At 47.8% G+C, this 21,254-nt stretch overlaps 1 protein-coding gene across 1 annotated transcript; it reads left to right on the top strand.

Moving 5' to 3' along the window:
• Positions 1–16,496: 16,496 nt before the first annotated feature.
• PGLYRP1 (peptidoglycan recognition protein 1) lies at positions 16,497–21,231 on the top strand (the record flags this gene model as incomplete). Its single annotated transcript, XM_080908531.1, has 3 exons — positions 16,497–16,744; positions 20,162–20,283; positions 21,053–21,231. The coding sequence occupies 3 exons, from the start codon at positions 16,497–16,499 to the stop codon at positions 21,229–21,231; spliced, it is 549 nt and encodes a 182-aa protein (XP_080764657.1).
• Positions 21,232–21,254: the final 23 nt, after the last annotated feature.

Below are 21,254 nucleotides of genomic sequence, written 5' to 3'. Positions count from 1 at the left end.
ACCCTACTAAAACTCAAAGAATACATTGCACCACACACAATTATAGTGGGAGACTTTAACACCCCACTCACATCAATGGACAGATCATGGAAGCAGAAACTGAACAAGGACACAGTGAAACTAGCAGAGGTTATGAACCAATTGGAATTAATAGACATTTACAGAACATTTCACCCTAAAACAGAAGAATACACCTTCTAAGAACTCATGGCACCTTCTCCAAAATTGACCATATAGTTGGTCACAAAACAAGCCTCAATAGATATAGGAAGATTGAAATACTCCCATGCATCCTATCAGATCACCATGGACTAAGGCTAGTCTTTAATAACAACAAAGACAAAAAAAGTCCCATATACACATGGAAGCTGAACAATGCTCTACTAAACGATAGCATGGTCAAAGAAGAAATAAAGAAAGAAATTAAGGATTTTCTAGAATTTAAGGAAAATGAAAGCACAGCATTCCCAAACCTATGGAATGCAATGAAAGCAGTACTGAGAGGAAAACTCATAGGGCTGAGTCCCTCTAAAAAGAAACTGGAAAGACCATACACTAGCAACTTGACAGCACAGTTGAAAGCTCTAGAACAAAAGGAACCAGATACACCCAAGAGGAATAGACAGCAAGAAATAATCAAACTCAGAGCAGAAATAGACCAAATAGAAACAAAAAGAACCATTCAAAGAATCAACAAAACCAAGAGCTGGTTCTTTGAGAAAATTAACAAGATTGATAAACCCTTAGCCAGACTAACTAGAGGGCAAAGAGAGAGAGTTTAACAAACAGATTAACAAAATCAGAAAGGAAAGTGGAGACATAACAACTGAAACTGAGGAAATTCAAGAAATCATCAGATCCTACTACAAAAGCCTATACTCAACAAAGCTGGAAAATCTGGAGGAAATGGATGAATTCCTAGACAGATACCAGATACTAAAGTTAAACCAGGACTAGGTAAACCATCTAAATAATTCCATAAAACTTAAAGAAATAGAAGCAGTCATCAAAACCCTCCCAACCACAAAAAGCCCAGGATCAGATGGGTTCAGTGCAGAATTCTATCAGACATTTATTGATGACTTAATACCAATACTCTCCAAACTATTCCACAAAATAGAATCAGATGGAATACTACCCAACTCATTCTTCAAGGCCACAATAACCCTTGTTCCTAAGCCCCCCAAAGACCCTACAAGAAAAGAGAACTTCAGACCAATCTCACTTATGAACATTGATGCAAAAAATATTCAACAAAATCCTTGCAAACCAAATCCAAGAATACATCAAAATGATTACTCACCATGATCAAGTAGGCTTCATCCCTGGGATGCAGGGATGGTTTAATATATGAAAATCCATCAATATAATCCACCATATAAACAAACTCAAAGAAAAAAACCACATGGCCATCTCACTAGATGCTGAGAAAGCATTTGACAAAATTCAACACCCCTTCATGTTAAAAGTCTTGGAAAGAACAGGAATCCAAGGCCCATACCTAAATATAATAAAAGCAATATACAGAAAACCAACAGCCAACATCAAACTTAACAGTGAGAAACTTGAAGCAATCCCACTAAAATCAGGGACTAGACAAGGCTGCCCACTCTCCTCCTACCTGTTCAACATAGCACTGGAAGTCCTGGCCGGAGCAATCAGACAGCAAAAGGAAATCAAAGGGTTACAAATCAGAAAGGAAGAAGTAAAAATATCACCATTTGCAGAACCCACCCTGCTGGGACTGCAGGCCCCTTGCATTGAAACAAGACCCTTAGGAGTATAAATAGGACCCAGTGGACAGTGACCTCAGGCTTGCCAGATTCTTGGCCTCCAATCTTCTTCTTCTCTGGCCTTCACTTCATTGAGAGAAGCACAGCAAAGAACTTCTCCTGGCTTCCCTGCTGGTCCTGGTCACTCTTGCTGACTCATGCTGACTCAGCAGAGGCCTGGCTGTCTCTGCTAGGTCATGCCACCACTGCTGATTCATGTTTGCTGTCGTGACACTAGTGAACTGGACTGCTGGTGTGTTCGTGAAGTATTTATGAGTGGATCAAGCTGCCGCTGCTGACCTGTGAACTGAACTGCTGATTTCATGACACTGCAGATTGACTTTGCTGCAAAGAACAATCTCTGAGCAGGTCTGCTTCCCCTATATCCCAATAACCTTCCTCTTCTACTCTCTCCGGTGGGAGATGAGCTCAAAGGGAGGTTAAAGCATTCAAGAACCTTTATTAAAATAAGTTTTGAAAAATCGAAGCCTACATGGCACAGCAACCCAGATGCTTCGGATGAATGCCCTATTGTCCTAAACCCCTTCCTCCTGGCCTTCGGCTAACATTCCAGCCTTCCTGGGTCCTGATGTCATCCTAACTTCAGCAGGAAGTAGCTAAGTGAATGCCTCACCCCTTATCCTCATCAAAGGCTGGAATGTTGGATCCAAAGGAAATTCCCCAGCCTAGGGGTCAAGATGGTTATATGTATAGGACCCATTAACATATCAGGTTCCCTAGCTATCAAATGATAACTTAAAAGTAAATAGATCAAGAACTAGGACAGGTAGATTGATTAGCTAAAATATTTCCATATGATAAGGCACTCCACCTACTCTATTCAAAACAAAGAGGATGACTTTACAATTTATTCTTTCTATGCTAACCAGACAGACATAGCTACCCTAGGCATGATACAACATGCCTCTTTCCAAATAGAAAATGGTAAAATACTTGGCTTCCACTGGCATTATCAGCCTATTCATCAGATATAAATGACCATTCCCTATCAAGGATTTGAAAGGGACACATAAGACAAGGCAGAAATGATGGACTAGCCAGACTCCATCTTAAGGATGGAAGACGTTTGCTATAAGGTCGGAAAAAGTTCATTTAATCACATTGTGAACTCCATGATTGTGAACTAGAAAAACCTTGTGGTGTGCCTCAGTTCTACCACACAGTAATAATCCAGATCTTTCTGTAAACAGGATTAAATAAAGTCAATGATAGGTCAAGAGGAACCATAAGTCAAGAGGTGGAGGGGGCTGGAGAGATGGCTCAGTGGTTAAGAGCACTGACTGCTCCTCCAGAGGTCCTGAGTTCAATTCCCAGCAACCACATGGTGGCTGACAACCATCTGTAATGAGATCTGATGCCCTCTTCTGGTGTGTCTGAAGTGTACTTATATATAATGTGTACTTATATATAATGAATAAATTGCCTGTGAGAAGCAAACTGCTCTGAAGGAGAGTGGTAGGCTGGCAAGAGATTGGCAGGAGGGGGAGATGGGGGGTTGGCGTGCAGGGGACACAACAGAAACTCTTGGGGTTCAGAGGCTGCTTTTGCAGATGCTGGTTAAGAAAGCACAGCAATTTGATCTTTTTGTTCTAGAGATTTTAGGTGTGCAGCTATACCACTCCTGGGCATATACTCAAAAGATGCTCCAACATATAACAGGGACACATGCTCCACTATGTTTATAGCAGCCTTATTTATAATAGCCAGAAGCTGGGAAGAACCCAGATGTCCTTCAACAGAGGAATGGATACAGAAAGTGTGGTATATTTACACAATAAAGTACTACTCAGCTATTAAAGACAATGACTTCATAAAATTCTCAGGCAAATGGATGAAACTAGAAAATACCATCCTGAGTGAGGTAACCCAGTCACAAAAGAACACACATGGTATGCACTTACTGATGAGTGGATATTAGCCCAAAAGCTCGGACTACACAAGATACAATTCACAGACCACATGAAGCTCAAGAAGTTGGAAGTCTAAAGAGGGAATGCTTTAGTCCTTCTTAAAAGTGGTAACAAAATACTCACAGGAGAAAATACAGAGACAACATGTGGAGCAGAGACTGAAGTAAAGGCCATCCAGAGACTGCCCCACCTGGGGATCCATCCCACATGCGGTCACCAAACGTGGACACTATTGCTAAGAAGTGCTTGCTGGCAGGAGCCTGACATAGCTGCCTCCTGAGAGGCTCTAGGAGAACCTGAAAACTACAGAGTCAGATGCTCTCAACCAACCACTGGACTGAGAATGGGGTCCCCAATGGAGGAGTTAGAAAAAGGACTGAAGGAGCTGAAGGGGTTTGCAACCTCATAGGGAGAACAACAATATCCACCAACCAGACCCCCAGAGCTCCCAGAGGCTAGACTACCAACCAAAGAGTACACAAGGCTCCAGCTGCATATGTAACAGAGGATGGTCTTATCAAGGAGTGGAGAGGCCTTTGGCCCTATGAACGTTCAATACCTTAATACAGGGGAATGCTGGGGTGGGGAGATGGGAGGGAGTAGGTAGGTGGGGAAACACTCTCATAGAGGCGGGGGGAGAGGATAGGATAGGGAGATTCAAGAGGGGAAACCAGGAAAGGTGATAAGATTTGAAATGTAAGTTTAAAAAATATATATATTCAATTATTTTTTTAGAAAAGGAAAAAGGAAAAAAAAAAAGCCCAGTAAATGGGGCCATAGCACCCTCTGGTGGAGAAAGAGGAGAACTACAGAAACCCCGAGCATTGAGACTCCTCTGCCACTGAAATCCCAGAGGGCAAAGGTAATAATGGTCCCAGAATTCTGAAACTACCAGGCAACCAGAGTAATATGAAATACAACATATTTCTCTTGTTAGTAGTCCCTGTTTTGTTTTTCAGTTTACATCTTTTCTCACCCACTATGATCTTGGTAGCATCTAAAAAATACCTGGTCATTTTTCTTAAAGCTTCATTTTGCTAAGTGTCTGATTCATTGAACTCCACTGCACCTCTCAACACAGTTGTGATCACGGGATGCCTCATTTGCATGATGTGTATATTCTGCTTAAATGTTAATACATTGTCACTGAAGAAAACAAGACAACCCTCTCTTGCTCGTTCATAGCCCTTGTTCCTATAACAGGAGGTTGGAGCACATAGTAGGTGCTCAGTAAATGATACGGGATGTTATTCACTGCCTCAGCTTAAACCTGAAAGAAGTAAGGAGTCTCTTAAGGACCAGGGGATGTGTCTGCCCCCACTTTGGATCAGACCCAAGACTCTAAGACCCAACGTGGAGTTAGCAACCACCAGCCTCCTTCCAGAGCCTGTACAAGCTGCTTCCCTGAAGTAGTTAGCAAGGGGTCAGATAAAACCCGAAATCAGCCAGTCTCTAGGTATGAGAGCAGGGGCACAATTGGTGGGGTACCCAAGGAGCCCCCACGGTGGGACAGGAGGAATAGGAATTTGAACAGGAGGAAACAGGTGGGCGGGCTATAAATTAGAAACCAGCGGCAGATTCTCCCAAAGATCCCGCATTCCTCAACTGAAGTTTTGGTGTTGGTTTTGTTTTTAAATCATTTATGCGTATGAGTGTGTTGACTTCGAGTATGCAGGTTACCACATAGGTGCATACCTGGTGCCCGTGGAGTGGAAGAGGATCGGGGCGCCTGGAACTGGGATTACAAATGATTGTAAACTACCATACAGGTACTGGGAACCAAACCTGGGTTCTCTGCAAGGGTAAAAAGTACTCACAACAGCTGAGCCATCTCCCAATGGGCAAAATTTTTAATGCGTCCACGAATTCTTCAACCTTTCCTGGACTTTCATCCTCAAATCACGGGAGGGTCAGGGAAACCATTTAAATAAAGGTTGCCGGCGTCTTGAGGGTAAGGGAAGTACCTGTGTAGTATAGGGTGGGGCAGGGAGCATGTTCCTTCTCTCAATAAAGAGGAAGCAAAGCTTGGTATCACACAAGTCTCCCAGATGTTGGGAAAGGTTCCTGATACCAAAATAAGCCAAGTACCAGTAGAGCTGTAGTCTACTGTAGAAAATATTCATTGTGTGTTTTTGTCGGAGGCAGAGTCTCTTGTAGCCCAGACTAGCCTCAAACTCTGCACACAGCCAGAGAAGACCTTGACCATGTGAGCCTCCTGTGGCTTTGTAATTACAGGCAAGGACAACATCACCTGTTTTATCTGGTGCTAGATCAGTTGTGGAAATGATCTCACACTATTACAAAAGACTGGCACTGCCCGTGTAAAACCCATGGCCTTGGATATAAGAGGCAGATGCACTACCACTAAGCCACACCCCCAGCCCCTCACTGGGGGATTCTAGGCAGGGGCTGTACCACTGAGCCACGCCCCCAGCCCCTCACTGGGGGATTCTAGGCAGGGGCTCTACCACTGAGCCACGCCCCCAGCCCCTCACTGGGAGATTCTAGGCAGGGGCTCTACCACTGAGCCATATCCCAGAGGCAGGAAGACAAAGAAAAGCAGAGGGAAGAGGGAAGAAAAAGAGTTAGAGAAGAAAATGGGAGAAAGATGCTGGAAAGACAAGACAACACAACTGGTAAGCGGCTGTGTAAACATGAGAACTGAGCTCCCACCCTCTCTCTTTTCCTGTTTGCGGTAGGTCTTCCAGTTTCCCAGGTTACTCTCAAATTCAGGATCCTCCACACTCAGTCTCATGAGTACCCGGGACTGCAGTGTGCACTGCCATGCCTGGCCACTGAGCATTAGTAAAGACACTAAGGAATGCAGGCTCCTTAGGTCAGAAAATACGTATCATTACACTGCATTCCTCAATTTTTTTCTCTCCACTAGGAATGTGTTGAAGCCTCCTCCGCCCCGCACCCGATGAGTGCGTCAATCGCTTATTAAAATTATGGATGTAATGTGACAAATGATGTCTTTTGTGCCTTTTTTGTGAGAGAGAAGGAAGGAAGAGAGAGTTCATGTAGCCCAGGCTGGCCTCAAAAACCCATTTCTACCTCCCAAGTGCTAGTATTAGTGCTAGTGTAGTACCTACACCACCACTTTGGGAAAAGTGTTTCCATTAACATATTTTCTATTATGGTTGAGGTTCTGGGGTCAATACCCAGAACCATAAGAACAAACTGAAAATTAAAACATCTCTATTGTTGTGGCCTGAAGAGATGGCAAGAGTGTGTACTTCTCATACAGAGGACCTGGAACTGAGTCTCAGCACCTAAAGCTGGTGGCTCAGAACCTTCTGTAACTCCAGCCCAGAGATCAATGCTCTGGCCTCAGAGGGTACCCTCACTTATATGCAGTGTCTTGGTTAGGGTTTACTGCTGTGAGCAGACACCATGACCAAGACAACTCTTATAAGGACAACACTTCATTGGGGTTGGCTTACAGGTTCAGAGGTTCAGTCCATTATCATCAAGGCAGGAACATGGTAGTGTCCAGGCAGGCGTGGTACAGGCAGAACTGAGAGTCCTACATCTTCATCTGAAGGCTGCTAGTGAAAGACTCACTTCCAAGCATCTAAGGTGAGGGTCTTAAGCCCATGCCCACAGTGACACCCCTACTCCAACATGGCCATACCTTCTAATCCTGCCACTCCCTGGCCTAAGCACATACAACCCATCACATGCACATACCCACAAACAGAAATACACACCAACTGAGACATATACATAATCAAGATTTTTTTCTTAATAAGTAGGTATAGATGGATACACCTTTAATCCAAAATCTTGGGAGGCAGAGGCAGGCCAGCCTGGTCTACCTAAGGCCTACCAGGACAGCCAGGGCTACATAGAAAGACCCTGCCTCAATTGTTTATTGTTATTTTCATTGATTAGTTGGTTAGTTTGAAATCAGCCTGGTCTACATAGCTAGTCCCAGGCTAGTCAGGGTGACATTATGACACCCTACCTCCCAAAAAATGGAATTGTTAATTTAAATTTTTCAAATGTCTGCTATTCACTGTGTGTAGGGGCTTGTTATTTTGTGTTTGGCTTTTCGACCATTACCCATCACAAAGTAGTAGTTGCATATAATTTGAGACAAGGGTTTAACCGTATCTCTAAATGGCTGGCTCTTGGCCTAGGCATCATTTATTACTGTGAGGGTCCATGATTCACCTAAGAATGATATGCCAGACTCAAATAGTATATAAATGCAAAGAGTGTTTTATTCTGCAGAAGCTCAGCACGCTGGGGCCTCCCATTACCAGAATAGAGAGACACCCAAATGAGCTGGCAGGTCTGATTTAAAGTACATTAGGGAATTCTGGGGTAGGTGACCTCTACGTTAATCTATTGGGTCCATCTCTACAAACATTCCACTACCAGGGTGTGGGGACTGGAAACTGTTACTGAGAAAGTAGCTGAGGAAGTCTGGAAAATGTCACTGGCCCATAGTCCTTGGTTCAGGCCAGGTGGCTGCTACATCCCATTACCTGATGTTAAGGTTGGGCCCTGGGGTTTTGTCTATTAGTAATTGACTTGCCTGGGCTTGCCCAGTTTTTAGGCCTCCTCTCCTTAACTGCCAGTGTGAAGTCTGTCATAGAATCAGCCTAGCCTTCTCATTCCACCCCCTTTCAGTTGAGGGACCCTAATGGCTTTTGCTGTCCCAAACCCTCCAAAAAGGAGTGCTTCAACCTTATCTGGGCAGCCCCAAGTATAGGGAAAGAACCTTAATATATGACCGGGGCAGGTGCCACACTGTACTCCTTCCCACGGAGAATTATCTTATCTGGGTGGTCCCTGGAATGTAGGGCATAGGTCCTGAGATGCAACCCACGTTGGCAGCAGCCAATCAATTAAAAGTCTATTAAACCACCAATGCTTGTATGCCTAGTCACCATCGCTATAGCCCACCTGTTACTAAGTGTATAAAAACTGTACTGACGGAGGGCTCGGGGTTGCCTCTCCTCTGGATATAGGCCACCCCAGTGCACTGGACTAATAAACTTCTTGCTTTTGCATCAATCTCTGATCTCTCGTCTCACTCAAGGGAGTCTCCAAGTAGCTAAGTCTCTTTGAATCTTACACAGTAATGGGTCATCTCAAATCCTTGAGATGTTTCTGAGGCCCCTACACTAGCAGCTCCAGCCAGTCCTATGTCAAACAGTAACAAGCAGAAATAGCTACCTCTTAACTCAGTTGATTGGAGGTGCGAGCTGGTTGAAGACATAAAAATCCTGTCCTATATTCACAACCAAGGTATAAATTCGTGGAGTAAGTTCCAAGGTACTGCAGGTTAGGCAGCATGGGTCCTCCCATATAGGATCTCAAAAAGGGGATAGGACCTAGAGTATAGGGGTGTACTGGCTGGTTTTGTGACACTTGACAGAAGTTAGAGTTATCACAGAGAAAGGAGCCTCCCCTGAGGAAATGCCTCCATGAGATCCAGCTGTAAGGCATTTTCTCAACTAGTGATGAAGGGGGGAGGGTCCAGCCCATTGTGAGTGGTGCCATCCCTGGGCTGGGAGACCTGGGTTCTATAAGAAAGCAGGCTGAGCATGCCAGGGGAAGCAAGCCAGTAAGTGACATCCCTCCATGGCCTCTGCATCAGTTCCTGCTTCCTGACCTGCTTGAGTTCCAGTCCTGACTTCCTCTGGTGATGAACAGCAATGTGGAAGTGTAAGCTGAATAAACCCTTTCCTCCCCAACTTGCTTCTTGGTCATGATGTTTGTGCAGGAATAGAAACCCTAAGACAGAGGGTGTTCCTAGCCCTATATCAGGCATAAGGTAGGAGGGACAACCAGTCACCGCCAGTTTCAGGGGTTAATTTGGCTAAGGCCTCCTTCAGGGTCTGATTCATGTTCTCTATTTGCCCTGAACTCTGGGATCAGTACCCACAATGTAATTTCCAACTGGTCCCCAGAACCTGTGCTAGAGACTGAGTTACCTGGGAGACGAGTGCTGGTCCATTGTCAGAGCGAAGCAGGGTAGGCAACCCATACCTGAGTATGATGTCCTCCAGAAGTGTCTACACTGACAGTCTCCTTCTTTGTAGGGTAGGCGTCCACCCATCCTGAAAGGTATCTATAAAAACTAGCAAATACTTATATCCATATGTCCCTGGTTTCATTTCTATATAATCAATTTCCCAATTAGCCTCTGGCCATTGACCCCTTATTCTGGTTCCTGGAGCAGGTCCTTGATTGGGGCCTGAGGCGTTGACAGCCTGGCAGGTGGCACGGTCTAGGATTACCTTTTCAACCAAGTGTCGTAAATCAAATATTTTGTACCTTGCACTTGAGGCATTTCCTTCAGCTTTCACGACCAGGCGTGAAGCCTGATGACTCTCATGGATGAGTGGCTCAGCAAACTCCTTAGGTAGGATGGTGCACAGGTCAGCACCCACCTGACTCTTCTGTAAACCCTTTGGCATTTCGCCCGATGTCATTTGTCTTCAGCAGTATATTCAGGGATGGCTGGGAGCTCAGGGGTCAGCAAAGCTACCAGGATGTCGGCAGTGGAAGCTCTGGTGGCCTCCCTTTCTGCTTTATCAGCTAGCCTGTACCCTTGGGCTATTTCTGATGACCCTGTCTGATGCTCAGGGCAATGAATGATGGCTTCTTTGAGAGGAAGCCATGATGCCTCCAATAAAACAAATATTCCTTCCTTGTTTCTGATGGTTTTTTTCCTTCAGTAACCCCACCTGCTGTCAGTGTAAGCATTAGCTATGGCTCTTTTTGCCAGTTTTAAAGCCTGGGTTGGAGCCTTTAGTTCAGCTTTCTGGGCTGAAGTTCCCGGCGGCAAAGCAGTTGCCCAGATAACAGAGTTCAAGTCCACTCCTGTTGCCCCTGCAAACCTGATTCCATTCTGGATGAAGCTGCTCCCAGGTATGCCAGTCAAGTCTAGTCTGATGTTTTGGACACTCCCCGGAACTATAGAGCAATCGTATTGCATGTCTGAGGACAGGACAAGTAGCTGGGTGGCTGGGTTTAGGGCAGATGTTAGGTTATATCTTATGTGAGGGGGATTCAGGTAGAGCCTGAAAGTGCATCTTTCTGGCACTGACAGCCACCAGCTGGGTGGATTTTGGGGGGTCCCCTCAGTACCATGGGGTGTAGTGACAAGTTCCTGCCGCATGGTTATTTCGTCAGCATCCTTGACTGACAGGACACTGGCAGCTCTGATCCATCCTTGAGCTACCGGGTCTAGCTTCTTAGATAAATAAGCTACAGGTCTTGTCGAAGGTCCGAAAGTTTGGGTGAACACCCCCTTTGCTATCCCTTTTCTCTGATCCACATGCAGAAAGGTTTGTGAATGTCCGGGAGGGCCCCAGCCTGTGCCTCCAATAAGGCTCTTCTTAGATTCTTAAAAGACATCCATCTCCGGGGCCCATTCCATCTTGGCCCCAGTGGCCTCATAGAATGGTTTGGCTATTTCAGTGAATCCTGGCATCCAAAGTCTACAGAGCCCAGCAGATCCCAGAAGTTCCTGTATTTGCCTTTGGGTTGATGGAACTGGGATGCTGAGGATGGTTTGCTTCCGGGGTGTCTGACGGCATGGGTTGGTCGACCCCCCTCCACTTGAAGATGTACCCTCAAGTACGTATTCAGTATGAACAGATGACCTCAAGTTGACAAAGCTGGGCCTTTTTAGCAGACACTTGGTAGCCAAGTTGACTAAGCCCCTGTAGCTGGTCTCATGTGATCAGGGGCTGGAGCAGTTATTTGGGGGTGAGCCTGCCGGTACTCACCAAATCCTCATGCAGTGCCTCCTCAAGGGTGGGGGAGGGTGAGTTCTTGAATCCTTGAGGCAGGCATGTCCAAGTCAGTTGTCCCCTGAAGCCTCTCTCCTAGTCTTGCTATTCAAAGGCAAATACAGGCTGCCTTTTGGGTACCAGAGGCAGGCCACAAAGCCATTCAGTGGCTGAAGCATCCAAGGGATGTCAGGGGCAGCCTGGTTAACAAAAGCCATGTTCACAGCTGACTGGTGCTCTCTGGCTTCTGGGTTAAAACAGTGTACATCCTATAGGCTTCTAAAAGTCTTTCTAGATGTTCGCTGGGGCTCTCATTCTTTCCCCACATCACCTGGTTCACCTGAGGTAAGTTTGTGAGCCATCTGGCGGCCTCTCTTGGAATCTGATGCCCCGCCCCCATCAGAATCTTGCAATAGACCGGGAGCCTCTCCCTGCCTTCAGTAACGTTACAATCCCAGCTGGGTTGAGTCAAGGAAAAGCTACATCAGTATCAGCCTGGATTTGACTGGGTAGCCCGTTTGCTCCTGGAACCAATTTCCTGATGCCTCCCACAACCCCCTCTGTCTCTTCTGTCGTGAAGAGGACCTGGAGCAGTTGCTGACCGTTGTCCCAGATGGCAGCATGATTGAGCCTAGAGGGCCTGTGAGATCCACTGCTCGTTCTAAAACCAGGGAGTCCTGTAACTTTCCGTTGTAAAGATCATCACTGGCAAATGACACATATGTCATGAACTGCCTCCCCTGAGCATCTGGGGTCCCACAGCCCAGAGGGGTAAAACCATAGTAGACTTGACCTTCTGGGTAGTATGGGCTAGACTGTGAGGTGGACTCCAAGTGGAATCAAGAGAGTCAGGGGAATCAGGGGCTGCTCCTCCCTTGGCCTATGCAGGAAGCCAGAGATCCTACTCAGAAGCAGATAGGGGGCTTGAGCAAGGCAGGGGGCCAAGGCCGACCCTCCCCAGACCATCTTACTTTATAGGTGGGCCATTCATTCCTGCAAAAGATGGTTAGTTTGCAGGCATGAACAACCAGACCAGAGTCTTCTGAGACTCTGGAAAAGACCTTAAACAGTTCAGATCAAGCCCAGTGCGGTGGTTTGTGTCTGTCTGATCCTAGGAAATTTTGTACGAGAGGACAAAAAAAAAAAAAAAAAAAACCACAAACAGAACACACAGAGACAGACGCAGAGAGACTGGGAAAATAAACACCAACCAAAGGCTGTCTCAGAAGGACTTTCTCCCTGTGCATGGGAGGCCCGTAGACCCACAGCCAGTTCAGAATTCAGGTGAGAACTAGAAAGTTCTTCAGCTTCTGGTAGGGGGTCTGGAGCATCCCCCATTGCCCTTGGCCAGGTGCGCTTTGTCCCTCTCATCACCCAGATTAAACCCGAAACAGAAACACACATTCATGGACAAGAGACAAGCAGGTGAGCACTTCCTCCATGAGTTGTTTACTTCCTTTAGCTTCGGTTACTGGACACTGGCCTAGATTTCCTTCTACTTCTGTTCTCTCTCCTGTCCCAACCCCCTCCCCCCACAGCCAGCCATGAGTCTTAGATGAGGGCAAAAAGCTCAAGAGTTCAAAGTCAGCCTCAGCTAGTCAGCAAATGTGAAGCCAGGCTAGAATGCCTGAGATTCTGCCTCAAAAACAACTGCTAGGCACAGTCCTGTAATCCCAGCATGCCCTCTGGAGGCAAAGGCAGGCAGAAATCTGTGAGTCTGAGGTCAATACTGAAGAGTAAAAAGTTGTCAAAGGACACTGATTCCTTGCCCTAGGGCCCTCTCCTCTGCAGGTAATTGCTCCTGGAAGTTTCTTGAGATTTGAGTTCCCAAAATAACCACAGAAGGTCCGGATGACCTCTGTGGAATGTTTCAACGCCCTAGGTGTGCCCGGGTGTATGGCTAAAAAATGTATGATTCTTCCCCTTTGAATTTCCTCATTGTCCCCTTTTGAATTTCCTCATTCTCCCCCTGTCCTCCCCTCTTTTGTGGTTTTTGCCTTTATAAGCCTGTTACAAGTTCAGGCTGTGGTCGAACTCCTCTACCCCTGCGTGGTGTATGAGTCTCAACCCCAGCATGCTGGCCTGAGATCTCACTCTGTTTCACTTTCAATAAACTTCCTCGTGCGATTTCAGCAAGTCTGGTCTCGGTGCCTCGCTGGGTGCGTGCCTCTCCTGAGATTTGAGTGAGGGTCTCCCTTCGGAGGTCTTTCATTACAATTTAGGTAGTGATACCCCGGCCAACCAGGGCTTCACAGTGATACGAAAGCCTCAAACTCGAGCAATAAACAGCCTCAGAAGTGTGCTTAGACCGCTGTCCCCATGCAGGAGGAGCAATCCCTCATGAAGCGCACACTGTGAGCCCTGCCCCACGTTGTCTCCAGGTCCCAAGAGACTCGGGTGCAGAGTCCTTCAGTTTCTGGGCTCCAGGCGTTGCACCATGACACCAAGCTCCTGGCAAACAGTAGGCTGTTTAGCTTCCCCTCTGCCAGTCCTGAAATGTACATAGCTCACTGGGGCTCAGCATGTGTCCCAACCTGTAGCTCTGCCAAGCAGGTCCCCACAGACCCAAGTCTCCATCTCCCTCTGCTTCCCTCCTCCCGGGTTCTGTGCACTGTCCTGCCTAATACTCCTTCCTAGGCATGTCACACCAGTAAACCCAACCAAAGCAGAGCCCACCAGAGGGGAGAGAAGAGCCTGCCATGGACAAGCCATGAATCTGAGTCCTTCTTTACCAACTCTTGTTCCCTCTGCTCTTGTATCCAGGACCCTACAGGATGTGCAGCACAGAACGTGCACTCAACGGTTACTAGGTGACTGAATGGATGTACAGCCCACCGCCAAGTCACGGGGCTTTTCTCTGCCAGCTGTGTGTGTGTGTGTGTGTGTGTGTGTGTGTGTGTGTGTGTGTGTGACATGAGTGCAACTTACAGGCAATTCTAAGTGCCTGGTGTGAGTGCTGGAAACCAACCCAGGTCCTCTACAAGAGCAGCCAGCGTTCTGAACACTGAGCCACCTCTGCAGCCCCTCTTACTCACAGAGCCCCTGCTATTAATATTTCTACTCCCTCCCACCTTGCACTGTACACTGTAGCCATCCTCAGACACACCAGAAGAGGGCATCGGATCCCATTACAGATGGTTGTGAGCCACCATGTGGTTGCTGGGATTTGAACTCAGGACCTCTGAGAGAGCAGTCAGTGCTCTTAACCCAGCCCCTGCTAGCAATATTCTTCAGTCACTTATCACCCTTACGGTGAATCGCAAATGCCTCACTGTTGCTGGCAGCATGTGCTTCCCTTGTGCATTCCAGATGTGTTGGATCACCATCAAAACCCTTGCTTTCTTGCTACACCTGAACATGCTGAACATGTATGGCCTACTCTGTTCCCATGGAGACCCTGTAGAAGTGCCAAAGAGAAGAACCTCAAGGAACCTTAGTTTTAATATTACAAAGCAGAACTTGGGGTGTGGCTCTGTGATACAGCCCCTGCCTGGAATTCCCCAGTGAGGGGCTGGGGGCGTGGCTCAGTGGGAGAGCCCCTGCCTAGAATCCCCCAGGGAGGGGCTGGGGGTGTGGCTCAGTGGTAGAGCCCTTGCCTAGAATCCCCCAGGGAGGGGCTGGGGGCGTGGCTCAGTGGTAGAGCCCCTGCCTAGAATCCCCCAGTGAGGGGCCTGGGGGTGTGGCTCAGTGGTAGAGCCCTTGCCTAGAATCCCCCAGGGAGGGGCTGGGGGCGTGGCTCAGTGGTAGAGCCCCTGCCTAGAATCCCCCAGTGAGAGGCTGAGGTCAGTGGTAAAGTGCTTACCTTCCAAGCACAGGCCCTGAGTTCCATCTGTAGCATGACAAAACAAAAATAAATGAATAAATAAATTATTTATTTATTTATTTACTTACTTACAAACAGATTTACTGAAGTAAGAGAGATCCCTGGAAAACGTGAGAGGCTCCAAGGGAGAAATATCCAAAACCATTTCAGGTGAAAGCAGAGAACATGGCCTTCTGCCCTGACCTCTCGGGTGTGGCAGCAGGCGTGGGGACAGACAGAAGCCCCAGGACAGATCTCCGCAAGACCTGAATGAATGTGACCCCCTGCACCCAGAGTCACTTCTCTCCAGGGCAGAACTGCAATGGTCACTCACGTGACCCCACACCACAGACACACACACAGGACACAATGTGCCAGACATCTAAGGGCCACACCTAGTTCATTCTGATCAACTCTGGAGGTCAGAAACCTTGTTACCACTTCCATACTGCGGGCAGACAAGTGGGCACAGAGAGGTTAAGTCGTTAGTGTGGGCTCACACAGCAGAAAATGGCTGGAGTTCGGACGCAAACACCCTGGCTCTGACTCACGGAAAGAAAGTGCTACTGCCTGCTGTCTCTTGGGAAGCACCTTCCGGTCTCTGCGCATTTTCCTCAGCTGTGAAATGGGCATCCACAAACGTAGCCTCCTGTCCTGCCCCACAGGGTTGAGCATCCTCAGACTGGGGCCCAGGGGGTGTGCAGCCAGGTGTGGCTGTGTAAACCTGTAACTTCAGCACTTGGGATGAGGAGACAAGAGATCGGGAGTTGATCTTTGGTTAATGAGTTCAAAGTCATCCTAAGCTACGTGAGACGGTTATACAGGAGGAACACATTATTAAAAGGAACCTTTGTTTGCCACACCTGCAGGAAGGAAGGCCCTGGGCCCCTCACCTATGCAAGTTCCTGGTAGGTTACACAATGCCCCCATTGAAATCCTAGCCTTAAAATTTCCAGAAAACCACTAGATGCTCCAGTCCTTTGTGCCCTTCCTGATTTAAAAAAAAAAAAAAAAGCCTGTCGCCCCACCTATCCCACACTCAGCAAAGACTACATCACTGCCCCACTCTGGTTAAAGGAGGAAGCCTGGGGTACTCTGGGATGAGGGCTGGAACGTCCCGCCCAGATGTGAAGCAAGTCCTTCCTCCGCACCCGCCCCCCACCGCCCGAAGATAAAGTGCTGGGGGAGGGCTGACTCATACGCAGCCCTGACAGCCCTGTACGGCAGGTACAGTATGTTGTTTGCCTGTGCTTTCCTGGCCCTCCTGGGCCTGGCAGCCCCCTGCAGTTTCGTGGTGCCCCGGAGTGAGTGGAAGGCCCTGCCTTCGGAATGCTCTAAGCGCCTGAAGCAACCAGTTCGCTACGTTGTGATCTCACACACAGCTGGTAGCTTCTGCACCAGCCCGGACTCGTGCGAACAGCAGGCCCGTAACGTGCAGCATTACCATATGAAAAACCTGGGCTGGTGCGATGTAGCCTACAAGTAAGTAAGGAGTGGGCTGAGGGAGGTGACCACACTTCCTTTGGGTGCTGAGGCTTTCTCCCCTGTAAGAGGGGGCTCTGCTTCACACATATCCCCTGCTATACTCTCATATATATCTTTCCTAAAGGTCCAAGCCTTGCCAGGGCAACAGCAGGCTAACTGAGCCTTGTACCAACTCCTAGCATCAGAGGGCATATTGCTTCCTGAGATGCAAGGCAGGACCAGCTTCCTCTTCCCAATGGTATTATGGCCCTAATACCAAATACCCGGGAAACGAGCTAGCATGTGGCAGGAGCCCCAAATCTATGGGCTAATGTCTCCGGTGTGCCAGAGTTCTAGGTGGGGACATTGCTTGAACATATCGCTATAGCCCTGTGTACATAGAGACAGAAAAAGATGGGTTTGGGGTGGACGAAGAACCCACAGAGAAAGGATGTAAAGGCGCTTGCTAGCAAGTACAGCAACCTGAATTCTAACCCGGGTATAAGGAGGAAACCGACTACTGATGGCCAGAAGTGTCCTGACATCACACTCAAGAATCACATGTGTGCACGCATCACACAAATCCATCACATGTTGTGTCACACACACACACACACACACACACACACACACACACACACATACACACACACACTTTAAAAGAGAGGGGAAGGCTTGCTGTGCTTGATACCTGTAATCCCAGCAGTTAGGAGGCTGAGGAATGAGGGTTACTGTGAGTTCAAGGCCAGCCTGGGCTTCTCAGCAAGATCTTATCTCCAAAAAGGCTTGGGCGGTGGGGCAGCATACGTAAGGGTGACAGATGCCAGATCTCTAGGAAAGAGAAGGCTTCCTGTGACTTTCAAGAGGCTCTAGAAAAGGCAGAAGTGTCAGTCTATTCCTGTCCCTCACCCAGAACTTTCTGTGGACACTGTCTGACCTCAGTCTCACCATGGCTTTTAGTCCCCCTTCCCAGCCCCATCTTTGGCTGTAGGGACCTCTGTGCTGCCCCCCCCCCCCAACTCCCTAGCTTCCTTCTGCCTTGGGGATTGAACCAAGGTCTTCTCCAAGAGCAGTAAGCACCTTTAACCACTGAGCCACCTCTCCAGCCCCTATATGAAGCTCTAGACTATGCCTATCTTATGGTGGTGGCTGAGGTTGGCAGGCATCCCTGTAAAATCACACTGTGCCTCTAACCAAAGCCAGGTGGGATGAATGTTAGGGCTTCATAATGCAAAGGGGATGAGGAGTCAGCCAATGGCTTCCCTGCTGGTGGATCTGGTATCTCCCTAAAGTGACAGGGCCTTTGTCCCTGTGCTGAAGACAGGCTCCTCTCACACACACCAAAGTGTCCACTAATCTTCCTGAAGAGAATCTTTCATAAAGGCCTATGGCTTGCCAGGATACCAGGCTTATTAAGCCTGGCTCTGGGCACCCACGTCCCCATCTTGATCCAGTCTCCTGTGAGGTAGGCTGTGAACTGGCTTCCTAAGTGGCAGACAGGGGCTTGGATTCCAAGTTCCAACATCATCTGCCTCATCAGCACCTCAGAGGCTGAATCCTCCATCGTCCAACTCCAGGCTTATCCAGCCCCAAGGTGCCCCACGTGGGAGTGGCTCTCAGTTGAGACTTGGTTAATGAGTGGAATTCACAGGTCTGCTATCGTGCTATGATTGGAAGCCTCCAGAGAGCTGCAGCCTCCGGGCTTGAGCCCACAAGCACACCTGAGAGGAACCCAGGAGCCCAGGCTGGACCAAAGCAAACGCCCTTGGACACTTGCTCTTTTACACTAGTTTACTTGGCTGGGGGCAGGCACATGGCACAATGTTTGTGTGGAGGTCACAAGACAACGTGCAGAAATCAGCCAGTTCACTCCTGTTGGAATGTTGGTCCCTGCTGAGGGCCTGCCCCAACCTTAGGGGACCTGTATTGGGAGGGACACAGCACAGGATGAAGGCTAGACAGATGATCCCTGGCCTTATATTCTTATTATTTATACTTTAATAAGTGCTGATTTCTTTCCTCTCCGGCTCAAGGACCTCTTGCTGGATAGGCAAGAGGTTTGGGACTCCTTAATTCTTCATGAGACAGGGGGGAAAAAAAGAATTAAAATCCTTTACACAGGCAAACACACACACACACCTGGCTACACATGTACATACAGACATGCAGACATATACATATACACACTTGGTGGAAGAGGCTGAGCCCCAGATGCCACACTCATACATTTGGAAGGATGGATGGGGCAGAGTTTCCCAAGCCACACTTCATTTCATTTCTGTCCTTCTAATAATCAAGAGTTCTTAGAAAATGACCTCATGGATAGAACGTTACACAAAAGGAGAGTTCCAGAAAGATGCTGATACTCAAAGCAGTGTTTCATTCTCTGACCTCAGTGTTCTGTGGTTATAAGTTCAAAGCCAGTTTCACATGGACTTGCTTTACCCGAGTTCACACCTGTGGTTTATCCTTGGATCTGATCTAGAAAGAATGTTTCCTTGACGACAAATCTGTCCCAAGCCTATCTTTCTTTTTAGTGTAAACGTGAAAGCCCCTTGTGTTCCGTATTATGCAGCCTTTACTTGCTAATCTATGAGGGATGGGCACACTCCATTCTGATTCAAACTTTAGTATATCTTTCTGGCAAAACACCTAAAACCATTTCTAACACTTTTTTCCTAAAATTATTTCAATCAAATGAGCAGTTCTATAAAATCAGTACTTCATCTAAATAGCATTAATTCATGAAAGTTCATCTTTATGTTGATCTGCAGGACATTTGCTCCATAGGGTGGGTTAATACTCAGGAGTCCTTAGGCTATGTAACAGTGACAGTGACAGTGACAGGAAAGGCTGATCAGCTGCAAGAAGTCATCCTGAGATGAAGTCACTTGGGACCTTGCCTCTCAGACCATGCAAATAATGGTGGGCCACCTCCAGGAAAGTCACCGGCTAGCCTTAGCCTTTCCTAGATGGCTCCTGACAGGTCCCATAGATAGAACTCAGTTGTCAAGTTTAGTAAACACCTTTACTAGATGAGCCATCTCATTGGCCCAAGGACAGACTTCTGAAGGGCAGAGCTCTCTGAGACTTTGTGCAAGTGGCTTAGCCTATGGGAACGCAGCAGTACCAACTTCAGAGACATGATGTGGGGTGGGGTGAGTTCACAGGCATGGGGACACAGGAGGAAACAATAAATCCCAACCTTACCCACAGGCAACGGTTTGCTGTGTGGTTAGCGATGTGAGTTCTGTATGACCTTAGACCTCTCTGATTCTGTGTAAAATGGGGGTGGCAGCTCATCAGTTGCTACAAAGATGCTTGGCAAGGAACAGGGGTGCAACAAATGGGTGTGGTTGCCTTAATACTATAGAAGATGAGTGAAGGATGCTGAAGTCCCTCCTACCCTTATCAAGCCCCGCCCCTCCTTCACAGCTTCCTCATTGGAGAGGATGGTCATGTCTATGAAGGCCGAGGCTGGAACATCAAGGGTGACCACACAGGGCCCACCTGGAACCCCATGTCTATCGGCATCACCTTTATGGGCAACTACAGTCGTAAGTACTGGGCTGGGGATGGTGTGGGGAGTACAGGGGGGTATACAGGCTCTGCCACCTACAGCTCACGATCTCCAGTACTGTACCTCACTTTTCTCTTTGGATAATGGGGTCATTTAGACCCTATGCTGGAAGTAGCTAATCTGCACTAACTGGGGTTGGGGGGCCAAGCGCAGCAGTACACAGGTGTAATGCCAGCACTCTTCAGATGGAGACAAAAGGACTGTGAGTTTCAGACCCCGTCTCAATAAATAAAACATGGTAGTACCTGTAGCTCACTTGCTAGCATCCCTGCCTAGCATGTACAAGGCCCTGGGTTCAAACAGGATGGTGCAAACCTTGATCTCAGGCCCTGGCAGCGGGTAACAAGATCAGTTCAAGCTGATCCCTTTCAGCTACCCAAGAGTTCCTTCCAGGCCAGCCTGGGCTACAGACCCTGTCTCAAATCAACCAGTTAATTCCTTAGACACCTAAGACATGTTTCACAAGTGACAACTAATTTTGTGGACAAGACCCTGCAGCCTGGGAACAGAGGAGGGCCAGGGCCGAGTGACAATCATTAACAGGCAATGCTTGCAAAGGGCTCCTCTGTGCTTGGCTCCTCCTTGTGGTTTATTGAGAGTTAACTATTTATTTTCCACAGGCCTATGGGTAGACACCTGGTTTTCTCCTCATGGATGAAGAAGCTGACACAGAGCAGTTTACCCACACCTCTCTCCCCTTCATAAAAACCTGTCTAACTTTCTGTATCTTGTCCTTCCCCTTGCAGACCGGGTACCTGCAAAGCGGGCCCTCCGTGCCGCCCTAAATCTTTTGAAATGTGGGGTATCCCAGGGCTTCCTGAGATCCAACTATGAGGTCAAAGGACACCGGGATGTGCAAAGCACCCTCTCTCCAGGTGACCAGCTCTACGAGATCATCCAAGGCTGGGAACACTACCGAGAGTGAGACCCTGAGGCCTTGCAGAGTGC

This window comes from Micromys minutus, assembly GCF_963924665.1.
Source record: "Micromys minutus genome assembly, chromosome: 32".
Lineage (NCBI taxonomy): Eukaryota > Metazoa > Chordata > Mammalia > Rodentia > Muridae > Micromys > Micromys minutus.
The sequence above is the reverse complement of the archived record's forward strand: the minus strand, read 5'-3'. Positions and strand labels throughout refer to the sequence as shown.